Source organism: Aspergillus pseudoviridinutans, assembly GCF_018340605.1.
Source record: "Aspergillus pseudoviridinutans IFM 55266 DNA, scaffold_2, whole genome shotgun sequence".
NCBI classification, from domain to species: Eukaryota; Fungi; Ascomycota; class Eurotiomycetes; order Eurotiales; family Aspergillaceae; genus Aspergillus; species Aspergillus pseudoviridinutans.
In genome coordinates, this window is record NW_025091282.1 from 18,946 (window position 1) to 42,670 (window position 23,725).

At 42.5% G+C, this 23,725-nt stretch overlaps 4 protein-coding genes across 4 annotated transcripts; all 4 read left to right on the forward strand.

Moving 5' to 3' along the window:
• Window positions 1-812: 812 nt before the first annotated feature.
• On the forward strand, window positions 813-3,418 carry Asppvi_002063 (putative NRPS-like protein biosynthetic cluster; the record flags this gene model as incomplete). Its single annotated transcript, XM_043298056.1, has 2 exons — window positions 813-1,248; window positions 1,308-3,418. The coding sequence occupies 2 exons, from the start codon at window positions 813-815 to the stop codon at window positions 3,416-3,418; spliced, it is 2,547 nt and encodes an 848-aa protein (XP_043153991.1).
• A 1,068-nt stretch (window positions 3,419-4,486) lies between these two features.
• Asppvi_002064 (nonribosomal peptide synthase) lies at window positions 4,487-8,755 on the forward strand (the record flags this gene model as incomplete). Its single annotated transcript, XM_043298057.1, has 1 exon — window positions 4,487-8,755. The coding sequence occupies one exon, from the start codon at window positions 4,487-4,489 to the stop codon at window positions 8,753-8,755; it is 4,269 nt and encodes a 1,422-aa protein (XP_043153992.1).
• A 451-nt stretch (window positions 8,756-9,206) lies between these two features.
• Asppvi_002065 (uncharacterized protein) lies at window positions 9,207-9,946 on the forward strand (the record flags this gene model as incomplete). Its single annotated transcript, XM_043298058.1, has 3 exons — window positions 9,207-9,386; window positions 9,451-9,585; window positions 9,677-9,946. 3 exons carry the CDS (start codon window positions 9,207-9,209, stop codon window positions 9,944-9,946), a joined length of 585 nt encoding a protein of 194 aa, XP_043153993.1.
• A 339-nt stretch (window positions 9,947-10,285) lies between these two features.
• On the forward strand, window positions 10,286-11,694 carry Asppvi_002066 (MCT family MFS transporter; the record flags this gene model as incomplete). The annotated part of the gene is made up of 3 exons (XM_043298059.1): window positions 10,286-10,574; window positions 10,629-10,721; window positions 10,775-11,694. 3 exons carry the CDS (start codon window positions 10,286-10,288, stop codon window positions 11,692-11,694), a joined length of 1,302 nt encoding a protein of 433 aa, XP_043153994.1.
• Window positions 11,695-23,725: the final 12,031 nt, after the last annotated feature.

Consider the following 23,725-nt stretch of genomic DNA (forward strand, 5'->3'; position numbering starts at 1 on the left):
AATTAGGGTTTAAGATGCTAACAAGGAACCAGTGACTGTCGACGCATCCTAGAAAAAATCGCTGAAGCCATGACTCCCAAAATATCCGTTCTCTTGATTGATGACGGGATAGAGCTTAATTCGAACCAATGCCATTCGTGCTACGGAAGTTCGATGAATATGCACATGTTGGCTGTGCTGGGTACACTGTTTCGGACAAGTGGAGAGTGGCAGGCGCTGTTCTCTCAGATCTCAATCAGGCTAGAAGTGGCTCATTCTTGGCTTGTGGATGGTGGAAGAGTTATTTTTGAGCTGAGAAGGATGGCTTGAATATGCTCTAGTTACGTTACAGATTGTTCCCTTACGGATGAGGATTGTTCAGACCCTCTTAACTACGCTATTTCTGTTTTAACTCGACATCATGCGCTGTCCATTGAAACTGCGACGCGGCCACCAAAATGCCCAATGCCTGTTCTATGTACATGTTGATCTATGTAGTGTGTGCTTGGAATGCATTCTGAGCAGAGTAAATAATCCGTGTGGGATTTTAGGAACGATCTTTACCCTTAGAAGTGGAATGAAGCTAGGGATGAGGAATTTAAGCCCCTTTACGGCTGAATGAGCGGTGAGACTTTCTGAGGTAATATCATATATCTGGAAGGTCTGCAGAAAATGTGGATGGTCTCCTAATGTTGCTAGTCAGAAACATATTGTCTGTTCCGTAGTTATCTAAGCATTCCCGCTGCTCAACGCCCAGGTTTGACTGCAAACTTCTCCTGTGCGGTCAATTAAGCCTTGATTCGCAACATTATACTATTTCGAAATCGGGAGCCATGGAGGCGGAGGCTTGTGTCTTGCCTGTCAATGACGGTGAGAAAGGTCAAGACAGGGAACAGATTAAGGAGGTGTCAATAGGCCGTCTAGCGCTCCGGACAAGTTTCGATGATACCCTGCAAGATGGCCTATTCTCGGTTCTCATTCTAGCATGGGCTCTTGTACTGCGCAGGTTCACAGATATGGACGATGTGCGTTTTGCTGTCCATAGCACCCCGACGGACAAGACCGTGCCAAAGGTAAAAGAACGGAGTCTGCAAATATGTGAAGTATCTATTCCTCCAGAGGTTAATGTTCGAAGATTTTTCGAGGAGGTGAGGTACAAGATGAAGCAGTGGCAACTGGAGCTCGCTTCCGAAGTCAATACTGTTGTCGTCTTGGGACATGAGGCCGAGGAGGTCAAAGAGGACGTGGGTCTACTCTTCCAGTCAGGATGTAAGAATCATGTAAGAATTAACTGCCGCTGTTGGAGAATCAATGACGGGCTGACACAGGCAAACAGCAGTATGATCTTGCGGTTGTGGTCAGAACGAACGAGAGTATGTCTGAGACAAGTCTCTACTATCGAACGGCGGCCGTATCCAAAGCACGTGCAAAACGTCTGGCGGGAAATGTGGCACAAGCCCTCAAGTGCCTGATTGAGAATCCAGAGCAGATATTTTGCGATATGAATTTCTGTGGGCCCGAAGATTATCAACAAATTGCCCAGTGGAATAGCGCACCTAACACCGAGGCAGCACATGAGTTTGTTGACGACATCATACTTAAGCACGCAGTCCACCAGCCCACAGTGGTGGCGGTACACTCCTGGGATGGTGACTTAACTTATGCTGAGTTGCATAACTTGTCCTCAGAACTGGCGGCCCACTTGCAATCACTTCGTGTCGAGCCAGGGGACCCAGTACCACTGTGCATGGAAAAGTCCCTCTGGACTATTGTCTCAATTCTAGCCGTGATCAAATCAGGCGCAGTCTTTGTTCCACTTGAAGCATCGCAACCAGTGAAACGGCTGGAAAATATTATTGCACAATTGAAGGGTGGGGCCATTATAGCCTCACCTCAACACGCGGCTGCGTTGTCAAACACTGGGAGAAGGGTAGTCAGCGTAAGCAGAGCGGATATGGAACAGCTGCCCTCCTCAGATCATGCTGTGACCCACCGAACACCGACAGACATGGCCTATATCCTTTTTACCTCTGGAAGTACAGGGGCTCCAAAGGGATGTGTCATGGAGCATCGGGCATTAACGGGCTTTGCGAGGCACGTTGAACCATTGCAAGTCGAAAGCAACAGCCGGGTGTTGCAGTTTGCTTCGTATGGAGTGCATGCTTCTCTTGTAGAGATATTTTGCTCTCTTACGGCAGGTGCAACTCTCTGTATTCCCTCGGCCCATGAGCGAATGAATGACCTCCAGGGTGCCATTGAGCGGATGAATATTAGTTGGACACTAATGACGCCTTCTACCTTGAAGACACTTGATACCAAAGCAATGGGCACCGTGCAAACAATAATTATTGGGGCAGAGCCGATTCCAAAGGACGCATACGAGGATTTTGAGGGTAGTTTCCGACTGCTCATCGGATACGGAATGACAGAATGGGGTGGTATACTGACGGCGCAGAAGGAAGGAACGAGAGACACGAAAAACATTGGTAGTCCATTTCTGGGAAGGATCTGGCTCGTCGAGCCACTTGATCACCATCGACTCGCTCCTGTTGGTGCAGTGGCTGAACTGGTAGTTGAAGGACCATATCTAGCTCGTGGCTATTTGGATGACCACCAGAAAACATCGGAGACGTTCATTGTGAACCCGTCATGGCTCATCCACTTCAGTACAGAGCCGAGTCGTGAAAGAATATTCTACAAGACAGGGGATCTCGTTCAATATGCCGAGGACGGTACCCTCTGCTATGTCGGTAGAAAGGATAATCAAGTCAAGTTGCGTGGGTACCGCATTGAACTAGGAGAGGTTGAGTATCATCTCCGACAGTGCTGGGACCGTGCAGAGGACGTTATTCTTACCGACGTGGTTACGCCAACAGACAACTCTGCAACGCCATCACTAACAGCATTCATATGGGACAAAGAAGCATCTTTGGCTGAGAAGCTCGCATCAGTTAGGTCTATGCTATTCATGATTCCCGACGAACAATTTCGCACACGGGTGTCAGTGGCAGATTCTAAACTGCGTGCAGCTCTGCCGGCCCATATGGTACCAACCATCTATATTCCCCTTTCGCATGTGCCGATGACATTTTCTAGGAAGATCGATCGAAGGACTTTGAGGATGCAGGCAGCCATGCTAGACCAGGATCAACTTCTTTCGTATAGAACTGGAGAACAGAATGGCAAGCATGAGAAGGCAATGCCGAGATCGGATACTGAAAAGGCGCTTCATCGTATGTTTGCACTGCTACTCAACCTTGATGAGACGAAGATTGGAGTCAACGACAGTTTCTACAACCTTGGTGGCGACTCGATTGGCTCAATGCAGCTTGTATCTATGTGCCGTGCGGAAGATATTCCATTGTCTGTGGAGGATCTATTTGAGAAGGAAACTATAGCTGAACTTGCTGCTGCTGCCGATCAGAATAGGTTGCGGTAGATTATCATATTCTTACTGCATAAATTGAACGATGACGCGAGTTAATCTCAATTGCTGACACATGAAAAGTATCAGATGGCTCACAGCATTGTCAGTAGACCTCTATAGGCGAAATTCTTGATATATTTCGCGGTAGGCCCTGTAGTGGGGAGAACTTGGTAAACTCCAGGCCATCCTGCACTCAACTGCTCAACGAATTCCAGCCTTGTATAATGTGGGAACTGCTCATCTTCTTTGACCGCTATTTGAACGCCCCAAATTTCTCTTGCATTCTCCCACCCTCTGGTGCGCGTTAGGGTGCTTAACTTTCACGCCCTCATGTGGAATATGGAATAGATATTTGTCTGTATTACTTAGACGCATACCAACAGTAACCTTGTAATGCTGGTTGTGCCATACATGCATTGTTAAGAATGCCTGCGTCCTATCCTGCCAGCTCCAGGCATGAACATCATTGATCCGTTAGCGTCTGTGAGCCCTTCCTTACATTCAAGTCATACTGTACTCATGCCCCAAGCGGAGAACGAAAGAATCGTAGGAATGGAGCAACTTTCACATGAAATGCGATGGAAGTGGCTTCTCCTTGCCGCAATGAGTTGGCGTTGCTGGAGCGAGTCAATCAGCATAGACGATCAGCGTGGACTTTCAGTCTTCGATGTCCTGTGCGCAATACCCCTTTAGTTACACCAGTTCGGTGCCGCATACTGGATGGGATTGTAATATTTGTACTACGCAATGTATACACCACTGCTCCCTTTGAAAGTACAACCAGGGTTTCCGCAAGCGCCCTCCAGGTAAGCCAACGTTCCACAGCAAACAAAGAGTGCCTTAAGACTTGTAAGCTTTAAGATACTACGAACGTCCAGCTGAAGTATACCAAGAAGAGTCAGGAAGAGCTACATCATCCTTCTGTCCTACTTCCATATCTAACTGTCCGTCCCGGTCAACCCGAACTAAAAACTTCACTGCACGGAGTCGAATAATTTCCCACGTTCAAAGCTCAACAAACCAAATCTAAGTTCGCTACACACTGCAAACTCATCATACAGACCATTGAAACACTTCATTATGGCGGATACCACTTCCAAGGCTCAAACCTTCAAACGGAGGCACAGGATGTCGCCAGTACAGTCCCAATTCTGGTTCTCAGAGCAATACATGAACGACCCTACGCAGTCCAACATGGCAGTGACCTACAAAACGAGCGGCAATTTTCAAGTACCGCAGTTCAGAATGGCGCTTGAGCAAGTCCTTGCTCGGCATGAGTCTCTACAAACTGCGTTCTTCATGGATCATGACACCGGCAAACTGGTACAAGCGGTGCGATGCGAGCCGTTGCCGTACTTCGAATACATCGAGGATGCTGACGAGGTCTCGTACGTGAAGGAATTTGAGAAAGCAAAGGAAAAAACATGGCGGCTAGATCAAGGTGAAGTTTTCCGGGTTACAGTCCTCAACATAGGCACTGGGGACTATAAAATATTATTCTATTTTCATCACCTGGCAGTGGATGCCTATAGCTGGTCAATCTTCCTAAAGGAATTGAACTTAGCCTGCCAAGGGAAGGAGCTCCCGCCTATGCCTCCGTCATACACGGAGTATTCAGAGGCGCAACATCGTGCCATCGAAACAGGAGAATTTAATCGACAATTCAAGTATTGGAGACAGAACCTGACGCCGCTGCCTGAGGTGAGTCCGTTACTTCCTTTTGCACGAGTGAAAGCTCGAGCAGCGACGAGGGACTTTCAGAGCCATATCACTACGACAGAGATCAACCCGAGATGTACGGAGCGGGTGAAGGCACTCTCACGAAGCTTGCGAGGGTCTCCGTTCCATTTCCATCTCTCTGTAATTCACATTCTTCTTTGTCGTTTATTGGGCACCGACGAGGTCTGTATCGGCACGACAGATGCCGGGCGGTCTGATTTCCGCTTTTCGAATACCGTGGGGTTCTTCGTGAATACCCTACCTCTTCGACTGCGAGCCGAGCAGGGAGATAACTTCACTACTTTGTTCCGTCGAACTGCAGGAACTGCAGTCTCAGCACTGAGCAATTCGGCCGTGCCGTTTGGATATATTCTAGATCAGCTTAATATACCTCGCTCCTCACAACACACACCGATCTTTCAAATAATGGTGAACTATCGCATGGGCGAGGTGATGAACCTGCCAATGGGCGATGCTTATTTGAAGTATGTGGATGCCGTCCAGGCGAGGTCTCCATACGATATGACCATTAATATCACGCCCTCGGCTACAAGGCCGTGGATGCTCGAGGTCGTCTGTCGTAATTATCTCTATAGTCCGGAAAGCGCGCAGAGATTCACAGACATATATTCTCATCTTCTGCAGCAAATTTGTGACGATCCGACTCTCTCCGTTGAGCGCTATTCTCTGTTTCCGACGACCCTCATTAACGATGCTCTTCGTCTCGGAGAGGGTGAGATTCAAGAACACCAGTGGCCGGAGACGTTAGTTGAGCGCTTTGACAACATCGCAAGAGAGCATGCAGAAGCCGTTGCAGTGACTGATGCATCAGGACCCCATAGCTATGCAGACCTGGCATCTTTGATAAATGGAATTGCTGGTGCTCTGCTCGAGACGGGTATTGAGGTTGAAGCACGAATCGCGGTCCTCTGTGAGCCTTCCCTGCAAGCTATCGCCGCGATGCTGGCCGCTCTTCGAGTCGGAGCGGTGTATGTCCCAGTGGATATTGGTCTTCCAGTAGAGCGTCAGACGTCTATCCTAGCGGATTGTAAACCAGCAGTGCTGGTTTGCCAAGCTACAACCATGGGAACTGCGAAGATCCTAACGGGAGATGGCATCTACATTATCAATACCGACAGCCTTGACACATCACAGTCCACGGCACCTGCACCCAATAGAGGAGAACCCACCTCCCTTGCCTTCATTCTTTACAGCAGTGGCTCCACCGGAAAGCCAAAAGGAATCATGCTCCCACAGGCCATGTTCAGAAACTGGATACCCGCCCAAGCACAAACTTTCAAATACCGACCCGAGACGGTGCTGCAGCAGAGCTCTCTCGGATTTGACATGTCCATCGCCCAGATGTTCTTAGCTCTTGGATTTGGCGGAACCCTAGTGATAGTACCCCAAAACCTCCGCTTCGACCCTATCGGAATTTCACGGTTAATGGTCTCAGAACGAGTAACGCTAACCTTCGGCACACCCGCAGAATACACAATGCTGCTCCGCTATGGTATTGAGTACCTGACTTTACTACGGTCGTGGCGTTTCGTTTATGTCGGCGGAGAACTTGTAACCGACCACCTGATCTCAGAGTTCCATCAACGTTTGAGTTGTTACTGTCCCAATATTACCATTGCCTATGGCCCTACCGAGGCAGGAGGGGTCGTATGCACTCGTCCTCTTTCTGGTAAAGAGGAGAGTATCATGGAAGGGAACGTGGGAAAAGTTTTCCCTAACACATCCTTGTACATTGTAGACGATAACGTGAGTCTGCTTCCGCCGGGATTTCCTGGAGAAATCTGCATCGCTGGCGGGGGTGTGGGATTGGGATACCTAGATGCCACAATGGCCGAAGGGAAATTCCTCAACAACCCATTTGCCTCTGCAGAGTATCGATCTCGCGGGTGGACGAAGCTGTACCGGACAGGGGACAAAGGCAAGCTGTTAGAAGACGGATCACTACTATTCATGTCCAGACTGGCCGGTGAAACGGTGCTGAAACTTCGTGGAATACGCGTGGATCTGGAAGAAGTGTCCCACGCCCTTTTGGAAGCAGCTCCTGATCTGATTTCGCATGCAATTGTCTCGGCAAGAGGGCAAGGAGAATCCCGGTTTCTCGTCGCGCATGTTGTTCTAGCACCGGGTAAGGCTGCTAGTCACGTCGAGCTTCAAACTATAGCCGCCAATCTTCCCCTGCCTCAGGCAATACGTCCGAGTATCATTGTACCGGTTGATACGATACCTACGACGCCGAATGGCAAGGTTGACAGGAAAGCAGTCGCCGCACTTCCATTACCAGAGACGAACGCTGCCTCGAAGGCCGACCAGTCTTTCACGCTTGCAGAAGCCGAACTCAAGATGCACTGGGAGGAAGTCTTATATCAGACGGCTCCTGCAATGCCGATTTATCCCAAGTCCGATTTCTTTGCTGTAGGCGGGACATCAATCCTCCTAGCCAAGTTACAGGGTACGCTCAGGCAATCCACAGGAATCACCATCCCTCTGGCGGAGCTATTCAAGTCCAGCACCCTGAACAAGATGGCCACCATGCTGAGCTCGAAGAAGTCAGAGATCATGGACGACACAATAAACTGGGACGAAGAAACAAAAGTGCCCGATCATTTCGTTCAATACCGCCGTCACCAACCGGGCCCCTGTCGCCCACCTATCGTCCGCGAAGTCCTTTTGACTGGCTGTACAAGCTTCATTGGCAAAGCCATCCTCACCACACTTCTCGACACGCCCACAATCACAAAGGTCCACTGCATTGCCGTCGCACCCGAACAATCATCATCCTTGCCCTCCTCCGATCGAGTCATAATCTACACCGGTCATCTAACGGACCCTCTCCTCGGTATCCCAAAAGCGAACTTCTCCACCCTCCACTCAACAATCGACCTGATCGTCCACGCCGGCACATTCGGCAACTGCATGAACCGGTACTCTTCCCTCCGTGTGCCCAATTTTCATTCAACTATATTCCTTGCGGAATTTGCCGCTCGCGCTCATATCCCGCTGCACTATATCTCCTCAAACCGGGTGACCCTTCTCTCAGGGAAGACAAGCTACCCGCCGATCTCGGTATCATCTTACCAACCGGCAACAGATGGGTCAGAGGGGTTTGTCGCAGCTAAATGGGCGAGCGAGAAGTTCCTTGAATCTGTATCAAAGGAAATAGGATTAAACGTGTGTATCCATCGTCCTTGCTACGTTATTGGTGAGGACGCACCAAGTACGGATACAGTGAACGCTGTTATCCACTTCTCGCGGGTCCTTATGACGGTCCCGGCGTTGGAGGGAATGGATGGGTATTTTGATTTTAGGGAAGTTGCAGAAGTGGCGGATGGGATTGTGCAAACCATCCTTGCTTCCGGGTCTGGTGAGGAGAAGTTAAGATATAAACACCATTCGAGTGGTGTGAAGGTTCCGATACGGGAATTGGGCGCCCATTTGGCGAAATTATATAGAGGGGAATATGGGAAGGTTAGTACGCAAGAGTGGTTAAGACTTGCTGGTGAGGCAGGAATGGAGGTTATCGTGGGGAAGTTTATGGAGGCTGTTATCGAGACCGGCATAGCTAGGTCGTTTCCGTTCTTGGAGGACGAGGACAAGGCATCTGAGGTGTAGATGCGTGGGATTCGATAGCTACAATGGATGATTCAATTCAGGAAGTGGAATGGGACAGGCCTTCTCTAGCACTATATCGCACTGTTCCTCTGTAAAACGCCGAATTTGAATAGTATTAGAAAGCCATACGGTATAGCTGATAGAATTAATACCCTCCGGCAGTTCTACATCAGTCTGCTTAGCACGCAACTCTGTATAAATCCCACTGTTTGCCGAGGGATACTAGACGAATGAATGACATTGCTCGGTGGCTGGAGCTCTCACCGTACAGCAAGGGATGGCAGCGTCCCTGCCCTTATTACCTTACTCCTATAATTCAACATATATCTTCAGAGACTACTGTGATGACTTGACGGTGATTCTTGACAATCACTAGAACCTCTTTTCTGGATTCTCTATCGCGCTTCTCAGGGCGAAGAAGAGTTCAAAACAACAAGTTCAAAACAACATCATGAACATCCGCACCATCCTCACATCCTTGTCTCTGGATCTGCTCGCCGCCTATGCAGTTGATGCTCAGGCTATGGCAACGTCTCTAGAAAATACACTGCATATAATGATGGATTTATCGTCGTTGACAAGTGGTGCTGCAATGGATATATTTCCTTCGACAGTGGATCGCTTCTTACCTGTGAGTTCACTCCACCATGCTTTTTTTTGTTTGTCCCTGATTGGTTCCAGAAACTAAGATGTAGGATGTCGTCGGTGGGTTCGAATTGATCACCACGGCAGCGGAGAACGAGATTGTGGTGCTTTTGGTGTCGCAGGAAGGCACCGCGGGAGCCAGGGATGGGAAGACGCAGAGAGATATTTGTGAGAACTATAGCGGGGTAAGTCTTTATATATTTGGGTCACTTTGACGATAAGGTGCCGTCTTGTTGTTTTATGTGACACTGAGACTGAATTGTATCTCTGGGATAGTTCGCGGAGGTCCATCGAGTTCTCATGGATATCATAATCGGAAAGAACGAAACTCTCGCCCATGGCTTATTCGATCCTACGACCACGGTCCGAGACGTCCTGGATCAACTTGATCACCGTCTGGATTTGTGCAGCAAGGCTGTTACGTCCTTGACTCGGTCGACTCTGCCCCTCGTTCCAGTCTGCGCTGATGGTATTGTTCATGATCAAGAAAGCTATAATGAGACTGTGGAAGAATTAAAGTCGGTTCTACGTGTTTTACTAAATTAAAAGCCGCTCGTGGATATTGAGAAACCAGCAAATTTTTTCTGTTCTGTTTTCCTCAAGTGGCACCCAAAAAGGCAAGCCAGACGTAATGACCTTGCAATGCTGTACCCAGGGATCCCTGTCGGTTTGCCTCAGTATATTTATATATTATTTGCTGAAATAGCGGAATGTGTAACCCCCCCTTGCTTTTTGAAACATTACGCGCGCGAGGGGCTGGATACAGGCTCTTTTGCCTCCCAAAGCACCCCTTACACGGGCCTTTCTGTAGCTCTTCGTCGAGGCAGAATTCAACGTTGGTTTCTTTCGTCGCTATTACCCTCCATATTCGTGTACAACTTCAAAATGGGCACATCAGCGGAGGAAGTTGCTGCCCAAGAGGCGGCACCGATGCCAGCGGAGCACCCCTTTGAAGACAACTCATCTGAATCGTATTCCGACGGCGGACTGCAGGCGTGGCTTGTGGTCTTAGGGTCATGGTGCGCTGCTCTCCCTTCTTTCGGCCTCATGAATACCACTGGTGTTTTCGCGGACTGGATTGCGACGCACCAACTGAGCGAGTACTCCCACTCCGCTGTTTCATGGATTTTCAGCGTCCATATTTTCTTCTTGTTGATTGGTGGTGTTCAGATCGGTATGTCATCTTTCAGTGAAATCGTCGTGGGCGCAAGTAATTGACTACGAGTAGGGCCTGTATTTGATCGTTACGGGCCGAAGCATCTCCTTGTCCTAGGCACCATCGGGCTCACAGCTGCTGTTATGATCCTTAGTGTCTCGAAAGGTAAGTCCACCGTTCTTCTGCGTACGTATTCCGGACCCCTAAGATCTGAGGAGAATACTACCAATTCATGCTCGGCTTCGGCGTCCTCGGCGGCATCTCCGCATCCATGCTCTTCACCCCCAGCGTCTCTGTCGTAACCCACTGGTTCTGCAAACGCCGCGCCCTTGCAACAGGAATCGTCGCAACAGCCGGAAGTATCGGCGGGATTATCTTCCCCCAGATCTTCAACGCGCTCGCACCGAAAGCCGGGTTCGGCTGGGCAATTCGCACTCTCGCCTTCATCACCCTGGTCTTCTGTAGCACAGGTTCTCTACTCCAGAAATCACGCCTAAAGCACAACAAGGCGAGTCGGAAAACCATCGACTTGAGAGTCCTCCGTGAGATACCCTTTGCCCTTACTACAACAGCGATAGTTTTCGCCGACATCGGCGCCCTGATCCCTGTCACGTACCTAACGTCATACGCACGCGCAAACTCAATGACGATTCAGCAATCCTACACACTGATGTCCATCCTCAATGCAACCTCTATCCTCGGCCGATTAATGCCCGCCTACGCAGCAGACCGATACGGCCGCTTCAACGCAATGGTCGTGACAACCTGCATCTCAGCAATAATCACCGTCTCACTCTGGCTGAAGAGCGGGTCCAACCACGCAGCGATAATTAGCTACGCTGCACTATTCGGGTTCTGGAGCGGCTCGGCGATTGGCCTGAGTCCTGTCTGTGTGGCGCAGATTTCGAAGATAGAAGATTTTGGGAAGAGGTATGGTACCGCTTATACGTTCGTAAGTGTGGGAGTACTTGTTGCGCTGCCGATCGCAGGGCAAATACTTAAGGCACAGACGCATGATGGAACAGAGGAGTATTGGGGATTGATTTTATTTTGCGGGGTGGCTTATGGGGTTTCGGCGGGCTTCTTTGTGTTGGCGAAAGTTTTCAAGACTGGGTGGAAGGTCAGGAGCGTTTTCTAGAATGGGGTTTCAGAAGATTATGTGCAAATGAGGCTCTGATTAATAATCTACCAGAGAGAGGTAAAGATGTGGGAGGGTTAGAAAATATCCTTAATCTTCTGGAATTGAAGGAGTAGACAGAACAGCTGTGCTAAGAACTGGATTACCCTTTCTTTCACAAACTATCTCCTAGTTTGTTTTGTTTCATCAGGTATATGAATCATAAAAAATGAGATCTTCACGACGAACTGTCCCTATACTAGTAACACCTCTTGATTAATATAGCAACATCTTATTTAGAATCCAGACTTATGCCCTGATACTACCTGGGATGAAGGCTCCGGCTTTTGCTACCTCTAGATATCAACAATACATAATAATTTAAATGAAGGAGAAGATAATACCAAATCACGCATCCCTGTGGCATGACTGATCACACCCAAGGGCCTACAGCACTACAGCACTGCAACCATTATGATAAACACTATAAACACTCAGTTGAAAATTAAGCCACACTGGATAATGGACCGCGCCTTCCGCCCGTGCAAACACTGTTGAGGAACCTGATTGAATACTATATTACATCGCTAAATCTAATCAACGCATATCTGGACCTAAGCCAAGGGAGCTGCAAGGGAGCTGCAAGGAATACCATTTGCAAATATCCAATCATGCAGGACCTGGACAGTCTTATCAATGACTGTATCGAGTAGTAAATGCAATGATGCGCTCATCCGCCGGGTTTAGTAGGTTATTGCCGAATGCCGCTGTCAGCTAGCCACATCCCTAATTGTTATGGTAATATTCACCGTAGATCCTTCAACTTGATCGGTGAGACCTCCCTACAGAAGTCTCCACCCTGATTGCCAGCATTTCTTTTCGGATTTACTTCCCTTCATTGGACTCGAGTTTTGTATACTCGCCTATCCCTGGCATGGGAATACGTACATGTGGACACCCAGAATCTAGCGGTGAAGAATTGCTCAAGCTTCCGCTTAGCTCGGAAGCATGAATGTGATGGAATGAAAGCATGCCCACGTACAGATATGCCGCAGTGGATAAGGGGGAACTTAATCCGTACGATGGCAGACTACCATATCAATCTCTGTACGACAGAAAGGCCAAGTAACTGCAAAATTCTGTTCTATATACTGCTCCGGAACAAGGCTCTCTCCGAGGATTCAAGACTGGAAATCTAATCCTTGGTAACACTTAATCCACTTGTCAAACTCTAGCAGACTTAGTGGATGAGAAAGATGACTACCGCAACTGGGGAAACTATATGTGGTTATGTTCAATCAGCCTCTAATTAATGGCAGAGATCAAAAAAGCAGATTGCTGTTGATCTTATAGTCTTGTTATAATTTTACCTATATAATGGGTGGCTTATAACTTTCTGTAGAGATATATTGTTACTAATAAGATCTAAAAGAAATAGGAAATATATTTTTAACCATATATCTATAGTAGCTTGTAGTCTGGGTAATGCTACTTACTAAGGCTAGGAAGATTGCTAATAAACTAGGGTTAATATTATCTAGGGAGGTGGTTTATCAGGCCCTCTATATCTTTGTCACATGGCGACCAGCCAGCAAGCCTCTGTCATAAGCTACTATTTTACTTAGATAGTATTTTTCTCTAAACTCTGAGAATATAAGATAGAAATAGAGGGAATAAATAGCTTAATAAGAACTAGGTAATTGATTCTAATTATTAGAATATATATATTTTACTTAATAGATCTATATCCTTCTAAAATACTATAATTATAGTAGTAACTTATAGCCTAGTTAATAACCCCTTACTAGCTAGGTACCCCTTAGGTAGTTAACCTTCTAGCTACTTATTAGGGTTGTTATTTTTATGGGTTGGGCTGGGTTCCTCTACTAGAGTTGCATTTGGTCTGAGTTTGGGTGAGTCCAACCCTAGTTAGAACTGTACTTCTGTAATTTTAAGTCTAAATCTTAGAAATTAGATCTAAATCTAATCTATTCTAATTTACTATAAGTTTAACTATAAAACTTAAAGCTTAGTATAGCTAAACTATTTCTAGCTAAGTTATATATTATAGCATACCTGCAGATAGCTGTTATGAAATAACTGCAGTTAATAGTAAATAGTTAGATAAGGCTTATAAGAAAGGCAGCACAGCCTTAATATAAGAATAGGGAGTAGTTAAGTTATATAACTAATAGTCCCTAATGCTAAGGAGTAGTAATAGTCTATAAGGGACTATAATTATATAAGGGAACTGTGACAGCACAAGTATAAAAACTTTTAAATCTTTAGGAAAGATTGAAGGAATAATGGCATAAAGCTAGTAAATATAAGTAAAGCACTATAATAAATATTATAAGGAGTTAATATTAGAAAAAGGACAACTAGTAGGGTTATTAATAAAGAATCTTAAGTTAAAGGTTCTAAGTAAGAAGCTAGCTCCTACTTTTATTAGACCTTTTTATATACTAAGTGCTATTAGTTTATAAGTATATTACCTTACTTTACCTATAAAATATAATTAAATATATAATATCTTTTATATATTATACTTAGAACTATAGAATTAGGTAAAGTATAATTAGTTACTACTAATACCAGAACTTAAAGATAATAATAAATAGGAAGTTAAAGAGGTTAAAGATAGCTATATTATTAGAAATAAGTAGTACTATTTAGTAAAATAGAAGGACTAGCCCTTAGAATATAACTAGTAGACTTATATTAATAATATAACTAATATATAAGAGGTAATATAGAAATTTAAAGTTAAGACTATTATTCTTAACTAGTATAAAGGTAGTAGGAAGGGCTAGTTATACTAATATATAGATATTAGAAGGAGTCTAATATACTAGCCTAAATCTCCTCTAAAATAAGAGAGAATATATCTTTAACCTTACTAAGATAATCTGCAGTATCTTAACCTACTATTTTATCCTTATAAATATAGATAATAGCTGCTATAACCTCCTTAAAGAATATCTAAAGAGCTATACTCTAGCTAGTATATCCTTTATTACTAGATAGTAAGTATAATAACTTCTAAGAGTAATAGAAATACTAGTTTTCTGCCCCTGTGTTAGTAGTAGGAGGTAAGATATATACTAACTTATAATAATAGTCTATATAGAAGGAATTATAACTAGATAATATCTTTTATAAACTAGCTTATTAGTAAAATACTATCTAAATAGTATTAGTTTAATAAATCTACAGTAACCTCCTTCTTAGAAGAAACTACTAATCTATATTATTTATAGTAGGCTAACTTAATATATTTAAAGGCTTTATATAGAGTTATTACTACTTTATTAATATTAGAGAATAATACCAGATCCTATAGTATAGTATTATTATTATTAGTCTTAAAAAAAGTAGTATACTAATAGAGTACTATAGAGAGATTATATAGATTTCCTAGTATACTAGTTAATATCTTATTAGGGTTAGTAAAGCCTATAAAACCTAGAAAATATATATACAGTAATATAAGTTATATTATACTAAGAGTATTAGGAGTATAAAATTAACTTCTTTATATTAAAAATATAGTTAATTATAAATAGAATACTAGTATATAGGTTAAAGTTCTTTACAGAAGTATAAAGATAGTATATATACTATAATAGCTATAGAACTACTACTATTAAGGTAAGAGAATAGGTATAAACTATAATAATAAGAACTCTATAAAGATAATATAAAATAAGAATAAAACTTAAGAAATATAAAGAAGAAATTATAAGATCTAAAAGAACTTAAAGCTTAGATATTAATAAATAAAAAGGAATTATAATATTAAAGAAAATACTATAATATAGAAAAGAAGTATTAATATATAAGGTTAAAAGAAGAGAAAATATAAATAAAGATAGGATTAAGATTAATATACTATAGTTATTATCTATAGTAATATTATTTACTACTATATCACAGTATATAATAAATAAAGAATATAATAAATTTTAAAATATATAAAGCTAATATAATAGAAGCATTATAACTGCTCTATAATTAGTTATCTTTATTAATAATACTATATTATATTAACTACTATAATATTATTTACTTCTTTAGGAAATCTTAAGGTTATATAACTCTAATTAAGAATAGTTATTATAGTAGGAGGGAGTATAATTATAAAGGATTAACTATAGCCTAGTTACTCTGCTATATAGTGTCACACCCTGGGATCCGTCTCTGCTGTTCTCTGCTAGTCAACTACTTTGGGAACGGGGTGATATAGTCCCTGGACTATATCCAATACTCACCTAAGGCCTACCAACCAGGTAGCCTATCAATCAGTGATACAATGACCTTCTCCATAGTCAAGGGCAATCCAAAGGTAACACAAGAACAATAACAGTAGAGATAGAAGCAAGGCCTATTGAGTATGTATACTTAATAGTAGAGAGTAACTGATGAATCAGACTAGTGAACTTGTACTCAAGTAAATGATTTATAATTAATATTGAATGCAAGGAACTAAAACTAAGAGTACTAGATATAGTATGAATGAGTGTCCTTATATAGTTCCTTAGTCGCAACTTATTTGCGACTTCCTCTGCTACTCCTAAGGTATCTATGGAGTAGTTCTAGGAGTAGAGGTAATACTCCTTTATTTAGCAGTCGCCCATTTCCTGGGGTAGTGATCACATGATGGTGCGGCCGATAATGGCGTCCTTTAGGTAATCAATAATTGTCCTCTATAATGATTTGGTATTACTATTTAGTAAGCAACTACTGAACTGTTTTCCTGTGGAATACCCATCCAGATTAAGTGTCCTCCTGGATTGCTCAGTGATCCCTTAGGATTAATTGGTGATTAGCAATCCTTCAGTTTCTGCCTGTCACATCCGCCTTACACTAATACAGCTGTGTTAGTATCATAACATCACCTCCCCCTCTCTTTATATTTCGCCCTCGAAACTTCATTCATAAGGCTGTAGGGCCCCCCAAGGTGAGTTATTTTTTCATTTCCTTTCATAGTCTTTCCCAAGTATGTTGGTTTTCTGATTTTTCTTTACCATGCTAGTTGATAATAAGACTTATAAGAGGAATCAACTCATTCAGTACCGTGCAATTTATCTCAATGGTTCTCCTGTCAAATCTCCCTGTGCTATTTGTATCCGTCATAGCGTGGTATGCATTATGGATTCTAAAAGTCAAAATTGCACCAAGTGTACTCAGAGTGGTAAGAAGTGTAAGAAATAATTCCATAGCGAGCACAAGTGGAATCAGGTGCTGAGCACTCAAGAGAAGATAAAAGAAGATATTTCAAAAATAGAAACAACTCTGCTAGTGTTAAACGCAGAGTAATCTAAACTCCTGGCTTATCTAGCTGAGATTTCTTCAAAAATATCAGAGTCTATGGCTCGCATCCATCATTTACAAAAATAAGAGGAAATGTTAAAGACAAAGAGCAGTCGCATGCTGGATCATGACACTCTAGTCATAGATCAGTTGGATGAGGAGGTTCCACCTATTTCTGATGAAGATCCGGTCCTTACCGCCATGGATGAAGGTCCCTCTCTGACTCAGATGATGAGCAATCCTTCTTTCTGGTCGCATTTCAAACTTCCTTCTGGTGGTGTTGTTGAATAAGTCGGTGGCAGCCCATTAGGTTCTCAATAGGCTCCCACGTGTTTTCTAAGGTATCATAACCTTTCCATTTCACAAGGTAGTATGGTTTTCCGCTGACCCATTTGTGGCTCAAGATTTTCTCAACTTTATATTCTTATTCTATGTCGTCATCAATTTCCACATTTTCAGTAATTTTTATATTCTTTAGTGCTGGTTCCAATAATGAGATATAAAATACTGGATAAATTTTTGACATGCTTTTCAGTAGTTGTAATTTATAGTTGACTGGCCCTTTCTTTTCTTTAATAGTAAAAGGTCCAATTTTCTGATAGTCCAGTTTCTGACTTAGTCTCTTTGTTTTAATATTTCTGCAGAGTAGGTAAACTTTCTCCCCCTTTTTCAAGTCTGGAGCACTCCCGTGCTTCCTATCATAGTAGATTGCCATTTTGAGGTTCATAAATTTAATATCCCTCGACAGTTGGGTTCATAGGTAGTTAATGGTATCCACTAATTCTGCAGCTTCTTCCGCTGTGGGTACTTTATTCCATGGTTCTCTAATTAATATAGGGTTATATCCATAATTAGCAAAGAAAGGTGTTTCCCCTGTTGTTAAGTGAATGGCATTGTTGTATACAAACTGCGCCATTAGTAGGTAAACTACCCAATCATCTTGCTGGTAATTTACATAGTGTCATAGGTATTATTCCATTATCTGATTCACTTGTTCTGTCTGTCCGTTGGCTTGCGGGTGATATGCGGTCATGAGTCTTTGCTCAATTCCCATCAGATCCATTAATGATTGCCAAAATTTCAATGTAAACAGCTTGTCTCTATCTGACATGATATACCATGGCATTCTGTGATTAACAATTATGTGTCCTATGAGTAGGCTTGCTAACTACAATGCCGTTATTATTGTTGTGGTCAGAATTAAATAGATAAACTTCATTAATCTGTCAGTTACCGTCATCAGGTAATCATACCCTTTTGACTTTGGTAATGGTCCAACAAAGTCAATGGTAATCCATTCCTATGGTTTCTTTAGTGTTTCTGGTAACTGCATCTTGCCATATGGCTGGTGCCTAGCTAGCTTGTCTTGGATGCAAGTCTCACATTGGTGAATGTATCCCTGTACCTTCCTCCTTATGTTAGGGAAGTAATAGTTCCTTGAGATGGCTTCAGCTGTTTTTTCAGTTCCCATATAACCATGTATAGGGTCGTTGTGATGTCTGGCAATGATCTCACTTCTCATACACTCAGGTATGTAGATGAGTCCTCGCAAGTATATTAACCCTTGTTTATTGCTGGTCATGTGCTCATTCTCTGCTGAGTTATCAAGCATTTCTTAAATAATTCTGTCCTTTTTAGTTACTTTAATGATTTTTTGAATAAGTAGGTCCTCTTGCAGCTCAATTATTGCTGTAAGAGTGTGATAGTTATATATTAGTGACCCATCCTCTTGTTATTTCAATATTACTGGTTCAATGGTTTTCCCCTGAAGTTCATAATTAGGTCACCAACTAAGTGCGTCAGCCTGTCCATTTTCTGTTCCTTTATAGTGAATAATCTTGAAGTCAAACTACAAGAGTGTCTTGGCCCATCTGGCTTGTCTTCTTATCAGTTCTTTTGTGGTTGTGAAGAACGTGAGGTTCTTGTGATCTGTCTTCACAATGACTGTCTGTTATGCTCCTTCCAGGTAGACCCTCCAGACTTTGAATGCTATTACTATAGCTAGCAGTTCTTTGTCATGGATGTCGTAGTTGAGTTCTGCTTGGATCAACTTTCTTGAGTAGAATGCAACTGGTCATGGTTTTCCGTCATTTCCTAGTTAAGTTATTCTCATCCTGATCACATAGTCGGATGCATTAGTTTTAATGGTTATCTCTTTTTCTGGATCATGCTGCACAAGGATAGGTGTATTTATAATCTGTTTTTTTACTTCCTTGAAGGCTTCTTCATGCTCTAATTGCCATGCAAATTCTTTCTCCTTTTTGAGTAGTGCAAAGAGTGGCGTCATTACCTTCGCGTATCCTTTGATGAATCATCGGTAATAATTAATTAAGCCTAAGAATTGTTGCACTTCCTTAATGCTTTTTAGTTGAGGCCAATCCCTGATTGCCTGTACTTTGTTTTAGTCCATATATATTCTATTTATAGAAATCCAGTGTCCTAAGAACTCAGTCTCTTGGACATAGAATTCATATTTCTTTAACTTCAGCTTGATGTTTGCTTCTTGGAGTTTTTATAATACTCTGCTAACATATCCCACATATTCTTCCTTGTCTTTGGAGAAGATCAGGATGTTATTAAGGTAAGTGATCACAAAGAGGTGCAAATATTCTTACAACACTTTGTTGATGAACCTCTGAAATAACACTAGTGCGTTGGTAAGCCCAAACAGCATAACTAAATATTTATAGTGGCTGAATTTTGTCCTGAATGCGGTCTTCCATTCTTCTCCTTTCGTGATTCAGATGTGGTTGTATGCATTGGTGATATCCAGCTTCATGAACCACTTGGCTCCTCGAATTTAATCCTGGATTTCATGGATTAATGGAAGTGGATAATAATCCTTAATCATAATGTCGTTCAGTGGCCTATAGTCCACGCAGAGTTATAGACTCCTGTCTTTCTTTAGCACAAAGAGTACACCATGTCCTGCTAGTAAGTTTAATGGTTATATCTTTCCAAGTCATAGCTGTTTATTAATATATTCTTTGAGTGTCTGTAGCTCTTTTTCTGACATTTGGTATATTTTCTTATATACTGGTAATTTTCCTTCTTTAAGAGGAATCTTATAGTCATGTTCGCCATATTCTGGTAAGATATACTGTTTGGGTTGCTCAAATAATGTCTTGAAATCACTGTATTCCTGAGGTAGAATCAGTCCTGATTCTGATTTGTTCCTGGATTCAGTGTTCCTGGGACCAACATTCCTAGGACTGATTACTTTGGGATCACCCTGGTCCTGATTTATTATTACTAAGAATAAGTGGGGTTCTGGGACAAAAGCATTCCTGGGACAGTCTATCCTAGAATTATTTTTCCTTAGATCTATTTTTCTAGTTTCCAAACTGTCCTCAGACTCCTCATCTGGTGTCATAATATCAGTATATTCATTATCTTGTTCCAGTGCCCATCCTGATAACTCCATCATTGCTATCCTTTGCGATGGCTTTATTGCTGCTAATACCACCATTATTCTTTGGCTGGCTGTTGCTTGTTTCTTTAGTCCACCCTTCAACTATTTAGTGTCATTGTCATCATCTTTTGACCTAACACGCTGTAAGGCCCCAGTTTCCCCTTGACTCCAGTCCTGTCATGGGCATTTGCAGTTAAACTGGATCCTATTTATGTTCTAGTTAATTACTAGGTTATAATTCCTAAGCTATGGAATCCCTAACACCACATCATACTGTCCTGTTGGTACCATATTGAAGTTTAGTTGTTCAAAGTATCCTAACACAACCATTAGAACTGGTCCTGATTTAGTCATGATTATGAGAGTTCCCAAGTTCTCTCTATTCAGACCTGTAATTGGTTCAGGTGCTGCCTTTATTCTTCCTAGAAGCCCTAGCTTCTTCATGAATTCTGGGTGCATATAATTACCTGTTGCTCCTGAATCAATCATCACTCTGGCTAATTGATTAAGAATGTGTGCATCTAGCTTCAGATGCTTGCCATGTTGCACCATTATTGCTGCAAGGTGTAGGGTTCCCCATCATGGTATCCTGGTGCCTCATGGCTGTTCTGGGAAGTACCCTCCCTCTAGCTTTCCCTCATAATATATAATGCACTGTTCTTCAAAATATGCTGTCTAGTGTATTAAGTTATGCTCTAGATGTTTCCTATATCCTTTGCAAGAGCATTCAAGCTTCCAGCATGGATAAGTATTATTCTATTTCATAACTTCTAGTATTTCTGGCCAAAATTTCACCATATACTTATTATTATGGTGGGTGCTGTAATTATTGCTGTAGCACATAATCCAGGACATGCTTTTGTGTCTGGGGTGTGCCTAAAAGTATTAATATAGGCACTAGTCATAATTATATAACCCATGGACTGGCCCTGGTAGTTTCTTTTGAGAAACCTCTTAGAGTTCCCAATGATATTCTTAGTTCTATTTTCTGTACTTCCGACAGTATACCACATGCTGTTTATAATGTGTTATATATTGCTCCTAAGATTTAACCTAGGTCCAACATTCCAAGTTTTGATAAGTATATCCAGTTACTCCTTATTTCACCTTCTTAAGGATTTGTTCATTCAGTTAGTGTACTTCTAATTTAGTCAACTAATTCCTGTCTGGTTGCTGCAGCCATGCAGTGTACTAGTCTGCCTCATCATTATTTTGTGGGGATTGTCTGTAGGGTATCTCAGGAATCTCATAGGGCTGCTCCTTATTAGGATTAGGGCCCATCCACTGAGTTCCATACTCTTCGTCAAGTGGATCAATAGGTTGGTTAATAGTGGCCTAATCTATCACGGGAAAATCCTCTTGATCTGGCTCTTTGTGGTCGGTCTTTTTTTTATCAGGACCGATACCCTGATATATCTCCTTACTAGAGAGTGTTGTCTATTTGCGTAATAGTTCTTCAGGTATAACATTTTCCTAGTCAATGAGGCTGTCTATATCACTGTTTAACAACCTCTGATTAGTGGCTGCAAGGACATTTGAATCCTTGACAGGCCAATCATCGTTTGCGCTTTTATAATCAGTGGAAGCTTCTCTCTTAAGCTCCATTTCGATTTCTTTGTCACTTAAATTTATACACTCCTGGTACAGTTTCTTAAGTTATTTATCAGCCTTTCTTAGTCTAATAGGTCTAATAATAACTCCACTTCCTGTGGTGTTATAACCTTCTCTGCCTATTATAGCACTGAGCTCTTTCATAGCTTATAACTGTTTCTTTCCACCCTGCTTACCCCTCCAGGGTTGCTGTTTGCAGGCTCTGGATATATACCCTGGCTTCCTGCACTAGAAACATAGTTTCTCTTTTTGTTACTATTCTCTTTCCTCATTGGAAAGTGCCGTCTGTTGAGTTGTGTCTAACTCCATTGGTCATGGCCCATAAGGATCAGCATATCCTTGGCTCTGTGGTTGAGCTGGCCTTCTATTGTTTGGTTAATAGCTCATGGTGCGCCTGTTGTGGAAGCTATTCTAGTTACTTTGCTCTCTCCTACGCATATTAAAGTTATACAGTTTGTTGTTAATCTTAACTGCTTATTTAATTATTTTGTTGAGGCTATCCAGTCATTCCATCCAGATTAGTTTCTCCTGGATCTCCAGTTTCAGTCCTTCCTTAAATCATAAGATGTAGGCATCGTCGTCCCAGTCTAAGTAGGATATGATCTGTTGAAACTTGGAAGCATAATCTCCCACAGATCCTATCTACCTAAGTTACTATAGCTATCTTTCAGCATTCCTTCCTTTATTAATATCGCTGAAGGTCCCTTCAAGCTGCTTCTTAAATTTGGCGTAACTGGCGAATATCTTCTTAGTGTTATTGTCCTGCTTTTTTACAGTGTTAGTCTAGTAATCCCTGATGAAGGGTTCAAACCAATCAAACACTGGTCTGGTGAGATATATGGTAGTAAAAAGGACTTTGTCTGCTTTATTTACAAGTTTTTCCTTATTAACTTAGATGTATATATCCAGCTGTGTGAGGAATGATTGCAACCTGGTCTGAGTACCATCAAATGGTTTAGGTAGTCTGATCTTGACAGATTTAGCTGCAAGTCAACTATTCAGGTTTTTATTCTGCTGCTCTAACTGATGGATGTGCTCCTGGAGCTAACTGAGCATAGCTATTACTTCATCCTTAGTTATGTATGTCTGCTGAGGTTGTGCAGTTACAGCCGATTACTGTGGTGTTCCTGCCCGACCAACATTTGAGCTGGTGGGGGTCTGTGGCGCATTTCCTGCCATGATGTTTGATGTCAAGAGTTGATCAAACTTCCCAAAGCAATTTGTACTGTATGGTGTTCAATTTATCACACCCTGGGATCTGTCTCTGCTGTTCTCTGCTAGTTAACTACTTTAGGAATGGGGTGATATAGTCCCTGGACTATATCCAATACTCGCCTAAGGCCTACCAACCAGGTAGCCTATTAATCAGTGATACAATGACCTTCTCTATAGTTAAGGGTAATCTAAAGGTAATATAAGAATAATAACAGTAGAGATAGAAGCAAGGCCTATTGAGTACGTATACTTAATAGTAGAGAGTAACTGACGAATCGGACTAGTGAACTTGTACTTAAGTGAATGATTTGTAATTGATATTGAACATAAGGAACTAAAACTAAGAGTACTAGATACAGTGTGAATGAGTGTCCTTATATAGTTCCTTAGTTGTAACTCATTCGCGACTTCCTCTGCTACTCCTAAGGTATCTATGGAGTAGTTCTAGGAGTAGAGGTAATACTCCTTCATTTAGCAGTTGCCCATTTCCTGGGGTAGCAA